The 24,669-nt window shown below is 48.5% G+C and overlaps 1 protein-coding gene across 1 annotated transcript; it reads left to right on the plus strand.

The window, feature by feature from the left end:
• Positions 1 to 17,881: 17,881 nt before the first annotated feature.
• Positions 17,882 to 23,938, plus strand: LOC306715294 (zona pellucida sperm-binding protein 3-like; the record flags this gene model as incomplete). Its single annotated transcript, XM_079185611.1, has 12 exons — positions 17,882 to 18,304; positions 18,397 to 18,502; positions 18,847 to 18,962; positions 19,027 to 19,145; positions 19,617 to 19,720; positions 19,978 to 20,155; positions 20,314 to 20,431; positions 21,110 to 21,201; positions 21,337 to 21,431; positions 21,703 to 21,786; positions 21,893 to 21,963; positions 23,816 to 23,938. 12 exons carry the CDS (start codon positions 17,882 to 17,884, stop codon positions 23,936 to 23,938), a joined length of 1,629 nt encoding a protein of 542 aa, XP_079041737.1.
• Between the last annotated feature and the right edge of the window lie 731 nt (positions 23,939 to 24,669).

Raw genomic sequence — 24,669 nt, forward strand, 5'->3', positions numbered from 1 at the left:
CACGGCGCGTTTGTGCACGACGCGGCGGAGGCCTCAGTGTGTCTCCGCGCCGCGTTAAAAAACGGAACGTGGCGATGAGGTGTCGAGCGTTGACACAAAGACACAGTGAGAGTGTGATTTGATCTGTTCCCACGTGGTGGTGAGGGGGGGGGAGGAGCAGACAAGTTAGACAACAACGCTTCTCTGCAAGTGTTTGCACTGCATCGCCGCTGTCTGCGATGCCACTTCCTCTGTCACTAGAGCGGCAGGGCCCTTTACCAAGCCTCGACCCCGTCGTGGTCATTGCGCAATAAGGCCGGACTTTGTCAGTCAGAATGTAAAAAGCTCGGGTTGACGGCCGGCCTTCGAGCTCAATCGCCGTTATGAAGTTGCATACTGTGGTCAATCAAGCCGTTTCTCTTTTGAGTCTTTTTTCGATCTCGCCCTCGCGTCTGGAAGTGAGGCGTGTTAGCCGAAAGTGTCGGCCGTCAATAACAATCCCAGTGATGGTTTTTGTTGTTTTGTTCGTCTCTCTGAGTGCAATTTACAGGGTTGGCTTGTCTGGGTCGATATCTCGTGTTGATTTGCTTTCAGTCTTCGAGCAGTGCCCCCGTTTCTAAAGAGCAAAATTGACATGTTCTCAGCGGCAGTGCCACCAACCCCTGTGTTTTAGCTCAGTGTGAGGCCGAGGCTGGTCAATAGCTGAGACTTGCTTCACTTCCTGCTGCGCTGCTTACAATTACAGGCCCCGAATCATTTGAAAGGATTACTCATAAAAACCTTCTCTCTCTCTGTGTGTGTGTGTGTGTATGTGTGTAGGTGTGTGTGTGTGTGTGTGTGTGGCTGCGCAAGTAGGGCAGCAGCGATGGTGTTCGCAATCACAAAATGTGACTCTCAGTCAGCGCGAGGATTTCATTTCAGACCTCTCAGGTATAATATTCACGCTGCAAAAATTGCATTCCTTTTGTGCGGCGACCGCTGAAAAGCTCCAATTGAATGGAGAGAGGCGCTCGCCTGCGAATTACAAGCGTGGCCCAAGTTTCCCGAATTGTTGTGTCTGGAATAAACACAGTTATTCAAAGCAGAAGCAGCCGTCAACAGGCGCCGTGATCTACGGACACACAGGGATTACACTTCTACAACTTAGGGGGGGGATCTTTGTCAAGCACTGCTGGCGGTCCACTTCCTTTTTGGACTTTTAAAAAAAAAAAGAAAAAAAGGTACAGGTAAGGAGAAGTGCGCAGGATTGTAAATGTGAGAGGAAGTCGGAGTCGTTTTATTTCCAGCTCAGACGTCCAAATGTGGAGAAGATTGAAACGGCGTTGAAAAAAATAATGCAGAGAGATTCTGGTGGTTCTGCTTCTGGTTTTTCAGTTCATCACTTAAAGGGCCAGTGTGTAGCATTTTATTGACTCAGGCCATGTGTTTCAGCTGTACATTTCTTATCAACATAATGTAGGATTTCCACCCTTTATGCGGAAGAACGTCGACGTTGAGATAAAGGCAGACAATTGAGAAGTTTGGAAAGTGCACAGAAAGTCCGGAAACTAACAACATGTGCACTGTAGGTCATGTATTTGTTTGGTTGTTTTTTGTAATTCTATAGATTCATTGTAATGCTGTTGACGTGCAACGGTTCCTCCAAAATAAGAGCCCTAGCTAGAATAACACAAACAGCAAAATAAACACAACCATAACATGATGTACAAGTTCAGTTGCATGTTACCAACCCCTCAATGCATCGGAATCATGTGTGTGTGTGTGTGTGTGCCATTTTTGGATACAAACCCCGCGTCTGTTAAAAGACATGTGTTTGTTTGAAGACATCCTCTTCTTTGATCGAACACTCCGGGAAAGCTGTTGTCGACGTCTCCGGAGCGCTGACTGAATGTATCTTGTCACGCAGGCGGATGAGTGCGGTTCTGTGTTAATCATCCCACTTTTGGAGCTTGCAGCTCCGCACTGGCAAGAAACCAAGGAGGAGTGAGCTATTATGTCATCGGCGGCATGAAAGATCACAGAGCAGGTTACGAAGGAAGAAATCAGGCTACGGGGCGATGGCAGCCGGAGGTAACAGGATGTGGATTCGTCGATTGCGTGCGTTTTCACACATTTTCTCAGTTTCCTTTCACAAAGGACAAGCCATCCATTTTTGACTGTTGCACACGCCTAATTAGACTAATTAGATATTTCTCAGCTGAAGCCCGGAGTCTAACAAGACGACGCTCCCGCCCTTTTGCACCGCGCCGCTCGGTGGGCGCGAATGAGACTTTATATTCACTAGGCAGGTAGCACATCACACTCACTCTCTCACACACATCCCTTAATGGATCAAATTAGCGCTCTGGCACATAAACCCCTGTTCTCCCCCCCCCCCCCACCTCCCCCCTCCTCGTTTGTTCTCTCTCGCTTTTCTTCTTCGCTCCTTTTCGTCAGAGACAGTCGCCGGGTAATTAAAATCCACATTGAGACAAAAGTTGCTTTAATTTAAGTTCATTACACCGTGCCAGTCTCTGGCTTCCGCGGGAGATGCTTTTTTTTTTGGAAACCCGCCGCCTTTGAAACCATGGCAACTGCCGCATAACCTCATTTTCCGCCTAATCACAGCGAGAGCGACTGCTAAACATTGATTTGAACAATTATGGGGCTACATTTGCAACAAAGGCAAACAAGGCAGAGGCGGTGGTTGGGGAAGGTGAAGTGGGAAGGGGGTGTGGTGGTGGTGGTGGTGGGTGGGGGGGGCTTAAATATAAGTGCTTGCAGGGAAAATGAAAGAGAGCGCAGAGGAGAGGGGTCAGCGTGGTACATATCTGGATAGTTTAATGGCTCTAATGGCACCTTTTCCGCTGTCTGCAGCTCGTAAATGTGCCAGCGACGTCGTCCTTTTCAATCCGACTGACATCCCGGGGCTCGTGAACTTTTCTTCTCTGCTTATTTCAACCCGGTAATTTGACCGAGAGAGCATTTCTAGTTACAGCGGCTCTGCTTTCAAAGAACCGGTTCAATCGAATCACTTACCGTGCCCGGTTTCTATCCGTGTAGATAGTTTTTCTGGTGTTTTTTGGATATATTTATGGTATATGGTTTAGAGCACTGGCACCACATGTCTAGGGTGGTGTCAGAGGTGCAGTGAATGCACCGTGTTTGTGATCTGGGTGAACTGGCCCTTTAAGCTGGGCCTGTTCGCCCATTTGCACACAGCCGACGCTTCACGCTCTGCTCAGTGACACTGCAAGCAAACAACCTGGGTTTTATTACACGCCAGGTCGCTCGTGGCCTCAGAGGTCAAAGGTGAAAGAGGGAAAAAGTCGAGAGAGGCTTTACTGTAATAACACCGCCTCATTATGGGGTATCATTACCTTTCCAGCAGGGTCAGACATTTGTTTTGGCTGACCCGGCTTCAAAAGGGACTCGGGCGGGTTCTGTTGCTGTTACGTGACCCCGCTCAAATCAAGGGGATTCTGGGTATTCATGACAGGGCTCATACTGAGACTGAATATAGTGAGGTTAAGTCAGCAGAAGAGAGGGAAAGACAAATACAACTGTTGTGTCTGCGCATACGTGTCCACATGTCCATCACAAGCCTGCATGTGTCGGCGGAGACGGCAGAACTAATGACAATCCGTCGACCAAGCGCGCACAATTAAGTTATGCAAATGCACTAATTGCAAATGCATAGCAGTCCTGCCTCGTCACTTAACCCTCCGCAACCTGTTTAAAGGGTTTCCATAGCAGCTTACAGTTTGGCCGGCGAGATGGATCCGTCTCTGGCGCTCATGGTGAGAGGGGTGTGGGAAAGGGAGGAGGGTGTGCAGGGGGGGGGGGGGGGCAAAGAAGAAAAGAGAGATCAAAATTGCCCCTCTGCCAATCAAAAAACCCAATTATCTTTCTCAATCAGCACTGGGTAGACACAAAGAGACGCTCTCGCACAATGGATCAGCGGTCTAGACCAGAACAATTACCGCGTAATTAGTTCATCAGACGATCCCGGATTGATCCGCCTTTGATTTGCATGCAGAATTGGGTCGGAGGAAAGCCCGGCTTTGAGAGTGCGTGAGACTTTCCCATCGCACCTACTGAGGCTGTTCCTCGCTCGGACTCAAGAAGGCCAGAACGACACGGGGAACTTTTGCACCGCCTCGTGCTGTTTTTGGTTCGGAGGATCGGGGGAGTGGAGAAATGACTTCTGTGCCCCTTCAGCTAGCACAGCACGGCGTGATGAAGCTCTTTTCCCCAACCTAAATGCCCCCAATTTGAATCTTCCTCCACGAGAGTGAAGATTTCGGGGATGATTCGGTGCCTCCGCCGCCATTACGGAGCAGGCCTGGCGTGATTGCGAGACGGAGGTTGTTACTCACTTGACCAGCCCGGAGCCTGATTCTGCGGCGGAGGGGGAGACGCTCGGTGTGGCGGAAGGGGCCGCGATCAATGACGAGGAGGAGGTGGAAGGAGGAGAGAGGAGGTCTGAACTTGTCTCGGTTGGGGGGGGGGGGGGGGGGGGCTTCACGCTGCGTTTCTTTCACAAATCCAGACTCGATCACTTTCCGGGAGAGAAAAGGCGCCCCGCTCTCTGCGGCCTGTGAATAGGCCGTGATTGCTCGGTGGGACAAAGGCACGAGGGTACAGGTAATGACTGTGTGCTTTTGACAGACACCAGCTACATAGCTAGCTGCGCCGCCTTTTGATTTGGGAGAACCGTTGCTATGGCGACCGCACAAGTTGATTGGCACCCCGTTTTTTTTTTTTTTTTGGGGGGGGGGGCATTTACATACAGCATTTTCCCGATTCTGGGGAAAGTATTGTTGAATGGCAAAGAGGCTCATGGACGACATGTGAGCCTTATTTAACGGAGCAGAATGAACATGTTAATATGAGTGGGTTTGTTTAATATCTTGAGACGTTTTGATTGGGGTTTTTTCAGGTGCGAGTGCCACCAAGCACACCGAGGTTCGGTCCTCTGTATTTATTCTGGGGCTCGCCAGCTGAAAGTAAACTTTACACAAGGGCCTAATTTACACTCGTGTTCATATATAAACATGAGTTTATGGTCTCAATCGCTAGTTTCAAGTCTTCTTCAATACAGCATGATGTTCATTTAGTAAATGATGGTCCATTTAGAGGCAAACAGACCATAAAGCAGGGTACGCGTTAGGGCGGGGCTACCTTGTGACTGACTGGGAGTTGTCTGCATTTTCTTTTTACAACCGTAGCCCTTTCACGGTGTAGAAAAATGAATTGTAACATTATGGCCGCCTTGTTCCCCTCGTGTCACTTATAGTTGCAAAAAAACAAGATGGCGACTGGCTACAGAGAGATTTTAGGCTTAGAGATTTACATGTTTTACTCTTATTATTTAGGGAACGCACAGTAGCCAGTTCCATCATAATTTCCTAATTTGCTATATTCATTTAAATGGGACTGATATAGCCAATGTCTTGTCATGCATGTGTAATATTATGCAAAAACATGCAGAAGAAGTTGATTTGGATGTATGTAATTGCAGGATATATATGAAAAATGGAGGCCTTCCTGTTTTCCCTTCCCTTCCTCTTTTCCTAAAGTCAAGGCCACATGTTACCTTGAGAGCGTCAATTCCATTTAATCCCAGGCCCGTGTAACCCCATTAATTCAACAATAGACCGTCTTGTATCTTCTTTTTCCCATCTCAGTGAATCCAAAGCACACTTTCCCAAGAAGGAGCCGTATAAATATGGATGGAGTGAAGCATGGAAATAAACTCTTGGATCTCTCTCTCTCTCGGTTCTCAGGTCGATGGCGGGGGCTAAGTCCAGGCTTACAGCTGCCTCATGTAGACCGCGCCAAGGTTGAGGATGAAAAGGAAGAGCTATTTGTGTCCAGCGCTCCTTTGTAATTAGAGAGGAATCCATACGGCGTAGTTTCTCAACCAAGTCTGCAATTCTGCCGAGCCATAATTTCCTTAATTACCCGGAGACGCCTCTTTGATTCAGTCAATATCAAAAAGAGCTTTTCTGGAGGAGAGGTAGGGAATGATAGTAATTTTGAGGCTGTTTGGACCCCATTCGCTGCCTTTTTTTCTTTCTTGCGAGCAATAAACTGATTATAGATGAGAGGTTGTCAGATATGTCTGTTGTGCCTTTTTCACTCGGTGGCAGAGCCATTTAAAAAGTGAGGACTTCAGTGAAAGTACACTTTAAATCCCATAATAGCAGAAAGAGCTAATATTGATCCCATCTTTCTGTCTGCTTAATATCCTCCAGCCATTGTGCGGGCCTGAGATGGGTGCGATTAACTCGAAATCTATTTGATTCAAAAGGTAAATTGGAAATAGAAGTCAGACAGTGGAGAGTATGATAATGCTTTTACGGGGAAAAAAAATACCGCAAGTTCTTGAAATATAAAGAAAACAGGAGTTGAGCTGAAAGTGAATTCCACCCAAACTTGCTCAACACACACACAGAAAAATCCCCAAACATCTCCACCGGAGTTAAGTGAACCTTGGGGATTTGTAAGACCTCTCTGTAGCATCCTTGAGGCGACAAGAGGCGGGGTGCCACTTACCTGCTGGAAACCCGGCGAGTATTTTTTCCTCCCTACAGCAGAGAGGGAAAGCGCCGGGCCTCACTTGAAAAAGCCTCACTCTCTGCAGGGCCGAGATTAGAGGACGCTTCCTCTCTGTTCCCACTCATGCAGGGGCGCCCCGTCAGTGGTCACCGCAGCCGTGATGTAACGCGGCGTCCTCCGGCGTCTTTGAAGTGGCTGGATAAGCCGGCCTTGGACGCGAGTGGCGAGTTCAAAAAGGGCCCCGCGGAGGGATTTTCGAAAAAACAGAGGGAGGAATGCAACGCTTCCTCAGATCATTTCCAGCCTCATTTCCCACCGTGCCAGCGAACAGCCGGAGAGAGAGAGAGGGGGAATAGCAAAAACCCTGGAAGGTCCAGCAGGCGACCGAGTGACTCAGACATTTTTGGTTTTGCTTTCGTCTGGGAGGTCACGGTCGACGGTTGACAGTCGTAACAGTCTTTGATTCAGAGACTTACAATGAGTGAGCAGCTAGAGTCGTGGTTCAAAGTCAAAAACATGGCGTTTGACCTCATTGTTCTGTTTACATGCATGTTACATTCGCTGCTGAAAGGATGGAACAAAACTATGAATATAAAGCAGGTCCACAGCCAAGTCAGCTGCTCCATGAGGCTAAATGCTAGCATCAGCTAACATGCGCATAATGCCTAAGCTACATATTTCAATCAGTACCAAAGTGTTGGACTTTTCCTTCAGACTTTTCTTCTTTCCCCATCCCATAATGCCCCTCTGCCTTCTCTAAGCCACATCATGCTGCTGTCATCATTTAGCTAACCTCAATCTGCTGACCGCCAAAGAACCAAAGCGGTGTAATCACAGGAGGGACGGTGACCGGGCCCAAAGAGGACCAATCTGACCCCTCGTGACCCCTCAGCTCCAAGGTCTGGACAAGCTTAACAGGATTTGTCTGGACTGCCCGACACGTTTGGTATCTTTGGAAAACGTCAGGATCTTGACAAGCATTCAAAATGAGGTAGGCCCCGAGCTGAGCGTGTGCCACGCTGAAGAGGTCTACGGCGCGGCCCGAGCTCGGCAGTCCATCTCGGCTGGAAACAAAAACGTTGCAACGGTCGCGCGAGTGTTATTTTTGGGAGGGCGTGTGAATGATGTGTCCGTCCTGGCTAAAGCTGCGGTTCGTACTGGAGACGGGACCGCGATTGTATCTGTGATGACAAATGGGCTGATGCTAAGCAGCCTCGGTATCGACCACAATAATATTTAAAGGCGCAGTCTCCTTTTAGATAAAAAAACAGAGATTCGCCGTTTCTATGGACGAATTTCCTGTAGTTGTCGTGCATTAGAAAGAAAATGAACACCCTGATAATAAAACTAAAGATAATAAAAGGGCCAGTTCACCAAAAATAAAGAAACTTTTTCCTACTTTATATTGCAGTACAAGTCTTTTCAAATGATGATGGAGCATCACCAACGCATACTGGCCGCATGCCAACATAAATGAGCCACAGGGTGATGGTTAGATGTTCTCTTCTGTTTGTCTTTGTACCAAACCACAACACCCAAAAGCTCCCGAGCTCTGCAACAATGTTCCACGTTCACGAGCCGACACTGAAAGGACTGTGGGGCAAAGTAGAAGGGAGCGACTTCCTGTTGCTGCTCTCCCTTGGCTTTCACCGCTGCGGCCATCAGGTTGCAAATTCAACATTGCCCTGAGCCAGCTGCCCTTAAGCAGAAAAAAAAAAAAACAACCCCTTGCTCCAGGTGAGGTCTGATCTCTCTCTCGGTGATACCTCACCTGCACCAGTGGAGCTTTTATGCATTTGATAAGCGGCATACATTTCCTCCTCTCCGCTCTGCGCCTCTCTTCACTGGCCTGTCAAATTGCCTGTTGGAGGAAAAGGTGGTGGAGCTGGAGCTTTCTTCTAAACTACACACACACAGAAAAGAACCCACAGGTTGTCTGTCTATAAGTGACAGGTGTCCAAGTCTGTATGTGTGTGTGTGTGTGTGGTCAGACGACAGATCCTGCTAATCCTGTCCGTCCCAGAGGACGGGCTGTGTGACTGGGTAATTGGCCACTGACTGAGCAAGACCACTCCTGGAGGCGCTGCTTATTGAACCACTGTCAGGGAGAGGGGAGAGGAAGAGGAGGCATAACAAGAGAGGAGAGAAGGTAGAGACAGGAAGAGGGCACAAAATCAAGGGACAGACGAGGGCAAAGAGGAAGGATACAGATTGAAATAAATAAGTGAGGAGGGGGAGAGAGGGAATACGGACACGGAGAGAGAGAGAGAGCGTGAGTGGGTGGAGGTAGAAAAAAGAAAGAATAAAGTGAGTGAGAGTGAAGAATTTCAGAGTGACCCTGAAGCCACCGCTTCCTCTTCTCTCAGCTGAAATGTGACACTTTCATGATTACACTGGACCCCCTTTTTTTTTAAAGGAGGGGTGGGGTGGTGGGGGGGGGGGGGGGGCATAGCTTAATCTTAAAAGGATGAGCAGGCGAGTGGAAGGAAGGGATGGAGGAGAGCAGGAGGAGGAGGGTGGGGGGGCATGGTAATGGAAGTCTAGGTTAATACTCCCCTCCTCCAGCTGGCCAGCTAACAAATTGCCTTGTAAAAGCAGAAGCGATGGATAAATAAAGAATGGAATAAAGAAAAAAAGTATATCCCTCCAGCAAATTGGCTGTCATTGGATTATCCCCTATAAAGCAGGATTTGTGCGCGTGAGCGCGCGTGTGGTCGTGGGTAGACTTTGGGGTATATGTGGGACCGTTTCCTTGCGTCACACAGATGTCGAGTGTGTGCGCGCGCGCGTGTGTGTGTGTGTGTGTGTGTTAAAAGATGGCTGGTAGTATCAGGCCCAGGCAGAAAGGGTAGAAGGCGAGAAAGGATTGGATGAGCGATCATTGCTTCATCGGCTCCATTAAACACACCAATGGCCTGTGAATCAGGCTGTCACAGAAACACTCATCCCACACACACACACACACACACACACAGTGGAAGATAACGTCATAGCATAAGTGAGTTGAGTTATATGCTAGCAAGTTAGTCCGTTTTCAATCATACAGGTAACATGAACACAAAATAAAAGACTAATCTAAACATTATATTATAACTTTTTGGAAAGTTAAAGCATTTATGGATTTTTTGGGCCACTTGAGGGGCAAGTCGCCAACGCATTAGCAAATATTTCCCTTTTAACACACCCAGCAGACACATTTAGCATTTATTTGGAGCCAGAACATTCCGCCAACCGTGAACCAGGATGTACAGTTTTACCCGCATAAGCAGTCTTTTTTTTTTCCACCACTGTGAGGAGCACGCAGTCCCTCCACGGATGCATTTCACTCGAGGTCAGAGTTCAGCGTGCCCCCCGCGGAACAGTCAGTGTCCTCCGTGATTACTCCAGCAGTACCGCCGTAATACCAAGCTGCCCTCCAGGTGATCCCTGATTGAACGCACCGTCGGTGCCGAGCGCTGAATCAGCAGCTCTTCCTGTTATCTGACATCCGCTCATGACTCTTAGAGAGAGCACAACTCCAGAAATCACAGAGCTGTCATGTTTGAGAAAAGTTCAGAGACGAAAGCAACAGAGAAAGAAAAGAAAAAAAAGGTTGGCGGGAACCGTAAGAAGGATCAAGAAAGACGACGAGCCGAGCGGTCGGAAGGGGGAACAGCTTGCCGAAAAGAAAATCAATAGGTGCTTGAGAGTCAACAGCACGTGGGTGGTCGGTGGCGTGATTCAAGCTCATTAGCACGGCGCTTGACTCAAATGTTTGACCTGGTGTCGAACCGTCCCCACTCTCTCAGTTTTCAGCCAATATGCTGGAACAGATAATGAGCTACGCAGAAGTTATTTCTCTTTTCTTTTTTTTTTTTAAACGACTGCATAGAAAATCAAACTTGACAGGACTTCAAAAGAAAAAAAAAGGAAAAAGGGAAAAACAAACACTATTATCATTGCGTTACAGCGAATCGAGCCAAATGGAAGCTCGCTCCATTACTCAGGTTTATTCGGTATCGCTTCGGGGAAGAAAATGTTACTTTTGCTGCTCCGTATCCTTCGGAAGAAACGCATTATACTGTCAAACAAAGATGCGTCCCAGTCAGATTTCCACCCTTGCTTACAGTCATTTGAAATTAAATTGAAATGACCGGTGGCAACCAATCAATGGCGGCAATTCCAGCAAATGATGCCGCACTGTTTCAAACTGTAGCAAAGTATTCATTCAGCTGCAGCCTGCAGGAAAGCCCATTTATCTCCCATTAAAAACAATCTCTTGTAATTACATTAAAGCAGCTTTTTGGAGTCGTGGCTGGAGGAATTAGCCGGAGATCCCGCGTGCCACAAATCACACGCCATTAGAATAAAACATATTAATGTACGCGCTCATCTTGCGCTCCTGGGGGTTTTGATTAAAATGCAGTAATGTGTGCGCTCATTTGGAATTCCCTGAGGTTCCTGTTGAATCGCAGCGATCATAAAGATCAGGTGTTGCAGTGTGTCTTCGCTCTCTCTCTCTCTCTCTCTCTCTCGGTCCTGCACTTAAACAATCTGCCCGCTGAAGTGCTGACGTGTCCTTGAACGAGACACCAAATATCTCCAAACATAAATCATACCCGTCCTTATCAGTATTGTGAGCGTGTGCATTGAAGTTTGTACCCGGAAGCTCAGTTTTAAAAGTTTGTATATTCAAGTGTGTGTTTTGCAGGTTTCTGCCTGTAAATCCAACGACATAGAACATCCTCAGCGGGTTTTTGTAATTAGCCAAATGTTAACTCGCTAAAGCTAAATGGTGAACGTAGCAAACATTATCTAAAAATCAGCATGTTAGCATTCTGGTGTTAGCATTTAGCTACAGCCTCCGAGGACACTTCCAACACCTGACATACAGGTGCTATTTCTAGCAAACTTTGCACAACGACGGTCAATCTCTGCATGTAAACTATTCATTCAAAATCAATACGGTGTTTTGGGGAATCTATAACATAATATCCGGATACCCAACAGTATCCATATTTTCTGCGGCATAGTTTGTCAAATGAAGTTGACACGGAGGATGCACGGCAAAGATTTCACTTCCAACTCACCGCTGCTGCTGTAGTTCGCCGCATCCAAACATCGATCGGGCTGTCTGGCGTCGTCTTGACTAACATGCGAATTACGCTTTAGGCCGGATTCTCGCTTTGATAAGGAAATCACAGCCTCTCCGATGACCACCGAGGACGCCCCCCCCGGCCAGTTAAGAGTGGAGCGGGCGAGATCTTCTGACAAGGTTAACGGATGATCAGTAAACGGTGGCTCCACGCCCACGGACCCCCGCTCCCTTCTTCCCCCCCCCCCCCCCCCCCCCTCAGTATCAATCAATACCTGTTAACAAAAGCTCTGCGGGGCTCCCCTCCACTCTCCGCACTCTTATTCATATTTCAGGATGTTATTAGAGCGTGCAGCGAAATGTCAAAATCCTTGCGAGGTAAATATATCTCCGAATGTCAAGGGGGAGAGTCGAGTTCTCTGTCAGAACTGCGAGATGCCGACGTTAGGGGGGGAAAATGACTTCCCCGCTATTTCACAAATTTGCCGCTGCAGAAATGAACCGACAATCTTTCCCGTCCACACACACACACACACACACACACGCATCTCATCGCCGCGGCCGGTAAATCAAGTCGTGTCTGGGAAAACATAGATGCGATCAGGAGGACCCCGATAAACGCGGCCTGCGGGTCGTGTGAGGTGGGCGCAGCTGCACGAGGGGGCCTGCTGATCAGAGAGGGAATGAGTCATGCCTCCATCTTTTTTTCCTTCTCTCTGTCTCACCCGTCAGCTGTGACAACAACAGCATGGACATGAAAATGTGCATTTCTACCGGGAATCGTGTCTATTTTAGAGCCGCTTGTTGTTTTTGTCTTTCCTTGCTGAACATCTGCGCGGCTCTCCCGAGCGGCCCCGCTTTGCCCGCCTGATCGGCGAAGCGGAAGGAGAAAGACACGGCGGGAGAGGGAAATGGTGGCGTTTCGGGCCACTGGGGATTGTGGGTAATGTGGCTCTCGCGGGCGGCGGTGTCACAGCGCCACGAGGAGCGAGCGCCATTGAAGCTTCACTTCTGCGTCTGACAACCCCCTCGTCTCCACGTCACATTTACCAGCTGCTCTTCCCATCGCTGCGTTTTTACTTTATTTCTTTTTGCCACGCGCGCACACGGAGCCATCTGGGTGTTTAGGAGGTACAAAGCTATGGCCTCTCTTTTCATTTACCAACCTGGTCGTCAGTCCTCTCTGTGACTCCGCTGCACCTTCACTCTCACAGTTCCCCATGCATAATCACACTGTAAGCGCACCTGGCGAGTCAAAAGGATGCATTTGTCCACGATAATTGCCAGAACCTCGCGAGGAAATTGCCAGGGGTTGAAATCTCCCCAATTATTCTGTCCATTTAACGTCTTACCTCAGATCCTAAATTGATCCTTTTTGGCAACTTCAAGGCCTTCATTTGCAACGCTGCTGTGGTTTAAAAAAAAAGAAAAAAAAAAGAACCGTGTCATTCTTGTCTCCTCCTGCTGAAGAGGCACCGAGCAGGGCTGAGGAAGAGCCGAGCATCAGGGAGCAGAGGAACACACCTCGTTTTACCTCCCGCCCTGCACTTACTCACCGGCTTGTACTTGAGGTTTTGTTCTTCCCGGAGCGGCTGCAAGCGTGAGCTGTGCAGCGGACTTTTGGTCCCACAGTGCCACCTGTTGACGACAAACAAATCCAGGACTGTGCAGTCAGATATGCAATGGCCCACTTCAGCCCAGCATTGTCTTCCTCAAGCTTTTTTTTTTATAGCCAAATAAGTCTGGTTCGTATTCTACGTGCTTGCGACACAAAGTTAATTCTTCCACTGTTTCCGATTTGCCGGATTAAGTTATTTACCCCAATAAAACTCGCTGATTTGTCCTCGACTGTTGGCGGGGTCACCAGAGGGGCACTTGAAAGGAGAAAAAAAGGGAGTCGGGTCGGAGCAAAGCAGAACCAAACTATTCAATCTTTCATCGTTTCCCCCACTCTCCTGTAACCTCGTTGCGCCGGTGGTGCCGGGGTCCAGACACTGAGGAGAGGCAATGGCCATCCATCACATCCGATTATGCCGTTTAGATGTAATTGCAAACCCTTAAGGATCGCTGCAGCATCCTCGTCCCTGCACGCGTAGACACACAAATGCACGCACACGCACACTAACACACACCTGCCGGGGAAAGAAAGGGTGGAATATCACTGTTGGTTCTGCAGACGGAGAGAGAGAGAGGGGGGGGGAGGGAGGGAGAGGGAGAGGGAGAGAGCAGGCAGCCACCTCCATACACATTTCACAGACAATCAAATTAGAGCTGGCGTTCAATACATCACTGACAAATTGTTTATTAAACAAAGGGCTTGAATTGCAGCATAACTGAGAAAGATTCGAGCGACGAGAGAGAAGCTTTTACGTGTGTGTGTGTGTGTGTGTGTGTGTGTGTGTGTGTGTGTGTGTGTGTGTGTGCCCATGTAAGGTTTCCATCTTGCCCTCGTTCGCACAAACAACGCCATTTATGTCCTTCCCCACAACTGTGGACTCAGAGCGATACCATTTGAAAAAAATGCATTGTGAGGACGTAAACACTGGAATGAAACAATGTCAACGAGGTCACCGTTGTAGTGTTTGATTCCCAGTGGGGGCCACCCACGTTCCAAACGGCACGGCGGAGCACTCTGGTTAAGAGCGCCCACCGTACGGGTATGCTAATGTACTCGGATCATTTGTTTCCTGTCGTCTCGTGTATTTAGCATGTGTAGGGGCATAATTCTCACATCTTATTGTTTAGCAGGCATCTTGAAGTTTGAAGTGGTGAAGTAACTTTTAAAACCTGGGGCGTGAGTATTTGCTCTTCAAAAGTGACTGACGGGGGCTGAAACTCAAATTACGTGGGGAGCCCCTGTCCACGTTGGTGCAGGAGGCCCACTGGAGGAAACTAGGAAATTGCCTCGAAGCTTGAGACCCCGGCTTTAAGGTAATTACTTCCCATCGTGAAGGGAAGCAGATTTGTTGGAAAACGTTCCACAAAAGGTCAAACTCGCTTGTTTCCCGAAGATGTAAACCACATTCTGAGGCCTTCCTCGGTAGATGGAGTCGCTCAATTGGGATGAGATGGTTTAGTGATAACAAGTGAGTGTGTGTGGATTATACAGTTTTAAAGAGACAGTTCAACCCAAAAATATAACATAGAAGCAGAATTATCCTCGTCCTATTAGTCCCATTACAGAGAGGCAACTCACACCAAAACGACATATTCATATATCTGAGAGATCGAAGCCTTTGGATACACCTTTAGGGTTCGCAGAGCGCACAAGGCAACGCTTTTTTAAAAGTCAGCACGGCTAACACAGCTAAATATCATCAGATTAGCTCTTCCATAGCGCACAAATCAGATAACGCCAGAAAAATACATAAATCAAAAGTTGCTCCCTGGGGAGAAACTTTGGAGCCCATGATGTCGGGCGGGGCGGGAGGTTAAAGGTCACCTCTCGATTCTCCCGCCGCCGCATTGCCCCCTCTACATGGGGGGGGGGGGTGACACCTGTCAATCAACCCCCGCGCCGAAGACCTTTACACCGCGACAAAGGCCGCTACGCAGGCTATTGAGCGAGACAACGATCCCTTCGTAGAGAAAATGCCACGGGTGTTGTGATGAAAAAAAAAAAAAAAACGGGGTCAGCCGTGTGTGGAGGACGAGGAGCGAGAGAGAGCGGCTCAAAACTCTCCACTGGAGTGCGTTTGTGTCACTGCGGCCTCGCCGTGTCAGCGTGGCTTTCTGTGGGGGCGAAGTGATACATCAGCCGCTAGTGCAGTGCTGGGAGATCATTATCCCATTTGGAGCGTGTGGAAGCACCGTGTGTGTGTGTGTGTGTGTGTGTGTGTGTGTGTGGCTGTGTGTGTGGTCGGTATGGTGCCGTGGTGTGATGCATGTCTTTAATAACAGTCCATTAGCTCTCTGAGTCTCCTTTGTGTCGTGCGTGTCGGGAAACGGCCGCCGACGGGCCGTGAATCAGAGCCCCGGCGCGCTGTTGTTTCATGTTGCTCCCAACGGGACGGGCCCGAGCACCAGCGGGGCTGCTGTCTGTTATCCCCTCACCCCGAGGTTCACTGACCCCCCCCGGGCATATTTTTCGCCTTTGTTTTCACTTTCTCTTCCCTTCCTCCCGCTCACGCTGCAGCTCCTTCCTTCTCTTTTCTCACACTCTTGCCCCTCTCACATATTTCATCTTTGAGACCCACATATTTGCTTCCTTTTCTAAAAAAAATGAGGCACCCGTAACCGATGCCAGCTTCTAAAAGCACATGCCAGGACATGCTGGAAGGACGGTGTGTCTCCCCGTCCCACGCAGGATCCTTTCACCGCCACGAGGACTCTGACAAAACGCACACAGAAAGCTGCCGATCTCGAGCGTTTGCTCGCCCACCAACGGCCGACCACGACGACAACAACAACAGCAGGCTATAACTAATCCATCTCCCACTACATGTCTTTAATGAGCCTCCATAACCGTCATCCGTATGGTGCGGTGCGGGCCCCAAAGAAAAAAAAGCGAGCCGTTTCTATGACTTTGTGCTGTCAGCAAAACGTGAAGAGGGCTTGTGTGTGTGTGTGTGTGTGTGTGTACATTTTTGTGAGTTGCTGTCATCCAGCATCTGCGTCGCCGGTGTGCGATCCTGGTTGACGATTTTCCATCTGGTGGATGCGTGTGTGTGTGTGTGTGTGTGTGTGTGTGTGTTTATTGTCCAAACAGAGGCCTATTTACCTGCATCATCCTGTCCTTGTCTCGAAAAGGCACCAGGATTATTGGAAACAGAAGCTGATGGGTGCGGCGGCAGTCTGCAGTGTGTGTGCGGAGGTGCGGCGGCTGCCAGGCCCCTTTCAGAAAGCCCCCACTGGGGGGCCACATTAGGGCCCTCCGGGGGCCAAATTAGAGGCAGCTAACCAAGTTAGAGTTCGGCAGCAGAGGGGGCCTGACTGGCAGGGATGGGCTGATTTCACTCCAGCCTCCTGAACTACAGCACACACACACACACACACACACACACACACAACTCCCCTCTTTGTTTTGCCGCTGATCAGCGAAAGATAAAAGCCAGTTCCTGACAATGGCAGCCTCTCTGTTTGGGGAGAGTCTGTAGGGAGATGCTGACAGAGAGGAAGAGATATAATGTATTCCTGTAGGCCGGCCTGGATTAGTGTGTCTGTATCAAGAGGAAGTAGTGACTTCAACGAAATTAGCCTTTGGAACAGGAGTTTCTTCGAATGAAATCAAATGAGGCTTTTTATCCATATGTTCTTCCTGGAAATAGTTGCACAAGTACGGCTGCGAGTGAGAAATGTAATTATTTATTATTTATTCTTAACATTTTTAAAAAGACAGTGTATAAAATGATCCTCTAGAATATTTGCATTTTCAGCCGACATCATCATATATACTGTAACTTCAGTGCCTGAGCAAGCACGTTTAGAATAAACGCAGTATCATAAAGCGCTTAAGTGGAATGTTGTTGTTGTTAAATGCAGAGTTTAAGAAGTTAAGCAGACCCTTAAACGCGTCTCACCAGTTCACCAACAGGTACACCAACCTGTGTGTGATTGACACGCCTGCTCACACAGGTTCAAACCCCCCCCCCCCCCCCCCCCCGCCGCCCCACCCACTTGCTTCCTGTCACATGTCACACACAGGCACGCTTCAGGTGCCGGTGACATTTGCGGAGTCTCACAGAGGAGGATTGTAAATCTCAGTTTTATGAGCTGAACTCCGCAGACTGTTGACCGCTGCAGCCTTGACATTCAAGCGCAGCGCGAAAACAACCCACGGGGGGCTCCGACTCCCTGGAAGCTGTGATTGATTGGTCTCATGGGGGCAGTGAAAGCCACTCACCGTTAGGGTCGGGCTTGGTTCTGTTTACAAAAGTCTCTGTTCATTACCATCAGGACAAGTGGAGATTTGGCAGGCGGTGTTTGCCTTTAAAACATTTAAAGAACGCTCAATATTCTTTTCTTTTTCTCTAGTTTTGAACACTAGAAATGTACAAAAGATGATTTAATTATAATTGTTTCTTTATGGGTGAGTCTTTGACCTTCAGCGCTCACAGCCACGCAGCTAGTGTCTAATCTGCAATTCTGTTTATAGTGACAGGGAGGAGTGGAAAGGAACGCTTCAGAGATTGAATCCTGCAGGCTGGAATGCAATCACCTCATTAGGAGCAGGTGGAGCCCGGGCCAAGTTTCCACTATTTAGTTTTGGTCATAAGACAAGAGCAGCAGTGCTCTCTGGGAGAAAAAAAAGCAAAACAACCAAAAAGCTTTGTGGGAGAAGTCATAATGGGGTTCAGAGAGGCCGTTTTGTTAGGGTTTGTGCTTCTCCTCTCAGGGGGAAATCCCTGTGCTGCTACACAAAACTGGTCAAACTCGACCACCAATGAGACTCTGAACCAAATCCCACAGGAGCAAGAGGAGGCAACAAGCTTACAGCTGCCGAGATCGCTGCAGGCGGCGGCTGGTGGGTCAAACTGGACGGAGCCCGGCGGTCCGGTCCGCTCCCTCGTCACCTACCGGCTCACGGTCCACCAGCTCAGGAAGCAAACGTTGGCCCGGCCTCTCGAGAATGCTTCTCAGAGCCCGACTGAGGCCGGTGTCCTGGCTCCCGAGGAGCAGCTGGAGCCAGAGTCGACCGTGCGACCTCGAGAGTTGTTAAAGCTTGTTCAAGGCCCGGATCTGAACCCACCTGTCGTGCCGGAATCAAAGGTAGGACTTCAAACGCAGCCTATTTAAAATGTATTTTTTCATCTTCTGCATCTTTTAAGTTTCAGTGTAATTCAGCCTCAATGATATTCCAGGTTTGGACGCTGATGTTTAAGCAGCGGGTGCCTGTGCCAGCCGCCAGCGTGGTGGCGCGCTGTGGCGAAGGAGAGGTCACCGTAGAGGTCAAACACAACTTCTTAGGTAACTTGCTTGAGCCGATCCATGGTGGGGGATCATTTTTTGTCCACGGTAGTCGGGAACGGTGAAGATGGGACACTGATTACTGCGGACGGCACAGACTATGGACACGGCGATCAATATTATGTTTCCTTTTTATTTCCTCACTCCGAGAAAGGAGCCTTCTGCATGCCCGATCTGTGCTCAAACGCCGACTCTCAGCGGTGCATTAAGAGGCCTGTTTTATTTGTCCTGTGGCTGAACCTTCTCTTGCTGTGAGTGTTATTGACTGGACCAGCAGAAGAAATGGCCTCAGGTAATGGTCCTGATTTAAGCTGCACCTTTTTTTCCCTCTTTTGTCCCTGCAGGAAACGGCCAGTTGATCCGTCCGAGCGATCTGACCCTAGGAGGCTGCGCCGCTCGAGACGCCGATCCCCACATCCACTTCCAGGCGGAGTTGCAGGACTGCGGCAGCGCAAAGAGGGTGTGTGTGCCTCCTTCAGTGTCCATCGGCTACATGAAGTGGTTGTAACTTTTTCTTTCCTCAGATGACTGAAGATGCCCTCATCTACTCCTTTTCTCTGATGTACTCTCCCACTCCTATTGGCAACACCTTCATTTTGAAGACCAACCCCGCTGAGGTGGTAATTGAATGCCACTATCAAAGGTAAAGTCTCCTTTTTTGGCTAAGTATGCCAGGGAAAAGATTCAGTCTGTCCCAATACATAGTATGTAAGTACCAGGATCTTCTGTATTCTGACCCACAATCCTCTGCACAGTGGATTTACGAGCAAAAGGGTCAATATGACAAAGTGTGTCCCAATTGAACGCATACTGCATGTACTTTTGTAAAGGCAGTCGCAGTACGTACTAAAAAAATATGCTATTTAGAACGCAGTGATTATTCAATTTGAATGTGCTGCTGGCACAGATTATCTGCAGGTCTCATAAGGCGGATGAGGTATTTAATTAGATTTTTTCATAATGAATAATTCTCGGCCTTATCATCTCTGCTGGTTTTCTTCCATACTTTGGGCAGAAAATATCTTTTTTTTTTTTTAGACTGCCTCCTATCCGGTATTACATCTTCTGGGTGAGCATGTTGTTCTTGTTTGTTTTTTTTGGACTGTCCTCTCAGGAGGCTTTACGTGAGCAGCGGCACCGTGAGGGCTACCAGGACGCCGTTCGCCTCCAGCATGTCGGCGCAGCAGCAGCTGCCCTTCTCCCTGCGTCTCATGACAGGTGGGCAAACTTAAAAAAAAAAATGAGCGTGCACCGTATGACGTTATGAAAGCAGGGCCAGACGCTCATCTGTGTATCTTCAGGTTGTGTAATTAATTTAGTGCTTCTTTTAAAGTACTTTTCTGTTCTTATTACAGTACCTATATCAATGCCGCTCCGCCCCACGGGGCATCGTTTTAACTTTCATCTAATCGGATCGCTGGCCCCCCCCCCCAGCCTTACTTTTCCGCTTCTGTTCTTCTTCTGGATTTGATTAGACGACTGGCAGTCGCAGAGGCCTTCCAGAGTTTACCTCATGACTGACGTGATGCAGATTGAGGCGGCGGTCCTCCGGGGCCACCACGTTCCGCTGAGGGTCCACGTGGACCGCTGCGTGGCCACCATGAGCCCGGACCCCAACTCTCAGCCTGCATACCCCTTCATCGGCAACCACGGGTGAGGCGCGGCGGATCGGCTGAAAAAAAAAGAGACAGCTGGTCATAATAGCCAAGCTTTAGGTTCAGTTTGCATATCTCACTCCACCTATTAGCATCATTTATTGCCCGGTCTGTGCTCGCGAATATGACTCCTGCGCCTGTATTTTGCCATATAAGGTGTTTGAGTGACTCTAAGATGACGGGAGCCAAGTCTTTCTTCATGCAGAGGAGCCGGGAAGATAAACTTCACTTCCAGCTGAACGCCTTCACGTTCCCCCACCATCACAGGAATTCAGTAAGATGTGTTCATACAAGTTTGAACTACTGATCTGGAATCATATAGTCAGACATTTGACTTCTCAGGCAGTTATTTTTTTTCCTGCTTTTTCTTTTCCTGCAATTTGATCACTGAGTGTCTTGAAGTGTTACTTTAACATTCCTTTCGGTGTTCGCCTCTGACGCGCTAAGTTGGCACATAAAGTACACATTAGTAAGTGTTGTTTGAAGGCTGTAATACCGTCTGTTATCTGTGCTTTAGTTCAAATACTTTCCAACTGAGGACACGAGAAGCCTTCTCAGTTTGCTATACTATAAGTTGGTGGAGCTGGGCCATGAATAAATTCCAGGAAATCTTTCTCCTGCATCTGTACAATCAAGAGCTTTGGGTTTTAATTAACTTTGTGCGGTTTAGCTAATTAGGAAATTCGACTCCCATATGCAACAGACTGCTTTAAAATCCGTGCTTAAAGACTTCCTGTTTATTGAGGTTTTGGTACAAAACAACAAGAAGTTTGTGTGTCCAAAAAGAAGGTGAAAATCAATGCCAAATGCTACTTTTTACAGCAGCAGTTACAGAAATGATACCTGCTTCTACGTTGGGGGGAAAAAATGTAATAAGTGGAGATGCAGTCTGTGCATTATTTTGAACATCGCTAACTGTACATGCTGATTTTTATTTTTAACGTTCTCATAGTTTTACATCACATGCCGCCTGAAAGCAACACAAGTCTCCGAGCCCATCGACTTCCAACACAAAGCATGTTCCTTCTTGACTGAAGCCAACAGGTTTGCTGAATGTCTTTTTAATTTGACACATTTTCTGTTATGTTTTTAAATGTATATCCTTCGTTACCATGACTCCTAACGCTTTAACGAGATTCCTTCAGCCTCTGACGCACCGTGCCGTTGTTCTCTGGACAGATGGGTGGCATCAGGTGGTGACAACAAGGTGTGTGGTTGCTGTGAGACCAGCTGCAGCGAGCGGAGACGGAAAAGAAGCCTTGCAGCAGATGTCGGTACAGTTTGCACACGCAACACTACATTACACTCTGGGATGAACACTTCATACCGACGCAGGGGAGACATTTAGACACTGCTGTCGTGTCTCATGTTCTCTGGTACAATCGACAAAAAGAAATCTCGATGAAAGCTATTTGCATGTCCGTCTGGATGGTTTTGAAGTAGCAGGCCTCGCCCAATTCTGTTAAGAAATTAACCTTGTTTGACGCTGTTTTATGCATCTTCGGAGGATTTTTAAGCTGCTTTTATTTCTTTTTTTTGTTGCAGTTCCTCCAGATCCGCAGCGGGAGCGGACGGTGGCTCGGGGCCCCATCCTGCTGGAGGAGCTGACCGGGCTCCAGACTCAAGCAGGTAGGACGGCGCCGGTGGTTTTCCGCACACCGCGTAACACGCAAGACCGGGAGATGCATTGGAATCCACTTTATCTTGTCTTCTTCTTCTTCTTCTCCGTCCCCAGCCTCCCGTCCGTCGGCGGCCCTGCTGTGTGCGTCTCTGGCCGCGCTGCTGCTGGTTTTCATGGGTGCCGCCGTTTGCGGCAGACGCCGCCAACCCACTGGCCACTTTGTTTGCACCTGATTTCAAGACAATAAAACATTTAAAAGCCTCAGCGTTCCTTTTTACTGAAGTCAAATAAGCTGTGCAGACTGAAATGACCCACCTTGAATGAAAGCTTGCAGTATTTCTCTGCAGGAGGTTTCATTTGGTTGCAATCTGCACAGTATGTCGCTCGCGATATTCCGGGTTTAGTACGAAGGCTTGCCGGGGGTTAAAAAGGGGTTAAGCTGTGGTGTCCAGCCTTGCAGAAAATGGCCTGGCTGTAAAATGTGCACGCAATGAGGCGCTGTATATTGCTCCATCAATCAGAGGGCTTCAATACCAAGCACGGTTGTTTGCGGCACGATGCAATAAATGCATACTTTACTGAATATGGTTTTCATAATGTGCAGGGAGGGTGTTTTGAATGGGCGGGGTACGAGTGTGTGTGTGTGTGTGTGTGTGTGTGTGGCCGGTGAGCGACCTTTGTATATACACACACACACACACACACATCGGTGTGAATATACAAGTGCTTTGCAAACCAGACGACAAAGGCGAGTGCACAAGCTGCGAAATGGCCCAAAGTGCCCGGCCCTTATGCTTAATTCATGCACGGATGATTTGCATGGTTAATTCCAAGGGAGTCGACGCGCGGCCCCCCGATCTCAGGGAGCTGATCTAATACACTCCGTTACTACCGAGCTGCCACGTAATTCACTTGAGCTGCGTGAGATTTCACCGTCTTTATACTCATCCACATCGAGGACAAACTCTGGGGCAAATAATAAAAATGAGACTAAAAGCTGAGCGCCATTTGGTTTCGCACTGTGCGGGAAAAACATAAAAACACCGTCCCGGTGGCAATAGTCATATTTCAGCTTCGGGCCACTTTGGGTTTTTCCCTTTTTATCTCCCCCCCCCCCCCCTCTAGTTTTCATGCCAGTGGTGGAGTATTTCGTTGAAATGGGGCTCATCATGAACTGTTGCTCACAAGCCCGGGAAGACGAATAGACATAATTAAAAAGCCCATAAAGGCGAGAGCAGGGGCTTTTATTACAGTAATATGTGAAGGCCTTGCTTTAATGGGGTGTTTGTTCCCGTGTGCGCGGCTGACGGCTGCGCTAGTTTACTGCTGACCCCCCCCCCCCCCCCCTCCCTCCCCTCTGTCCCCTACCTCCCTTCCCATCTCCAACACACCAGAGGCAAATAAAAAGCCATACCTAACGATGCACCAGCAGGAAGCGCGACAGCAGGAACGGAAAAAAAGAATAAGAAGAAGCGTGCACACTCGAGGGACGGTGATGGACGCACACCCACGATGCCTCTCCCCCAAAACGAGTCACGGAGGATGTGGGGCCAGGAGTTTACTGTGGCGTTCAGACGGAATAGAGGGCAACAAAGAAGATTAGAAGAAGAAGTTATTGGCCATTAGGTGATGTCTAAATGTGGTTGGTGGAACACTATAAAGACGACATGCTGCTGATTAAACGAGTTCTCTTTTAGTCAGATAAATACAAATAAAAAAATCAAATCACACGCTGTCACACCTCAGTCCAAGGGAAACCTTTAACGCACCCAGTGTGTTCACGTCACTGGACGCAGGACGAGCAGCAGATTGACGGCTGTTTTTCCCACACTATGTTCCCAACTCGTATAGACAGAAATAAAGTTGAAATATGGCAAATGTGCAGCAACGACATTTGCACAAATGAACGTTTCACGTGGAGCACGTTTCAACGTTCGGCTTACTTTTCTTTCTTTTTTTTACATACAAAGCTTTGCCTGCAGCTTTAAGAGGAGTCAACAGAGTGTAAAAGGTGTTAATGTCCTGTTATGACCGCAGAGGATCATCATCATCACCATCGCCATCATCATCACACCGAGGACGGTCGCCCGCCCACAGATGTCTAACGGTTACGGCGGCATTGGACCCAGAGCTGACAAGCAGGATGGCAAAGAGTCCTGAATCAGCCATTTTACCCCTCGACAGGATGTGTGACCCCGAGGGCACACACACACACACACACACACACAAACACACGCACACAAACACGCGTGCCATCAAAAGTAATGGCGTGTGTCCAGTGGCAGGCGGGGAGAGTCCTCTCATGTCTGGCAGCCATAACGATATTATTGCTGTAGATGGAGCGTGCTGGGGAATATTGTTCCGCGCCGTTTGTACGCTGCGATCGTCCACGCTGTGATGACAGAAGTCGGCATTAACACCAGGCCTGTTGGTTGATGATTTTGACAAGAAGCAACAACATGTGGATTCCTCCTCAAGACAAGAAAACTGGGAGGTTTTTCTTTCTTTTTCTCCCACAAAGAAAGACACAGGTGACCATTGTCAAAGAGATGGCGCTGTGTTATTACTCGCAGCCTTGGAAATTCAAGGCAGACATCTCTATACAGATACAATCTGACTTCAATTATTCCTCGAATTTGAATAAATATCAAAGGCTGTTTAATTTAGGCCACGGGCGCTCATTGTGTTCTAATGCGCCTCGGATACAGACTGCAGTGTTACATCTGGGTCTGGAGAACGCGCGGGCGCGCGCGGACGTGCGCGAGACCTCTGTCCAGGCCCATAATTAACCCTCTTAATTAAGGGAGGGGAGGAAAAAAAAAAAAAGTTGCTAACGAAGGAAATGGATTTAATTAGCTCGGTCTTAGCCCAGGCACATGTGCACGCCGCGC

This window comes from Pholis gunnellus, assembly GCF_910591455.1.
Source record: "Pholis gunnellus genome assembly, chromosome: 24".
NCBI lineage: Eukaryota > Metazoa > Chordata > Actinopteri > Perciformes > Pholidae > Pholis > Pholis gunnellus.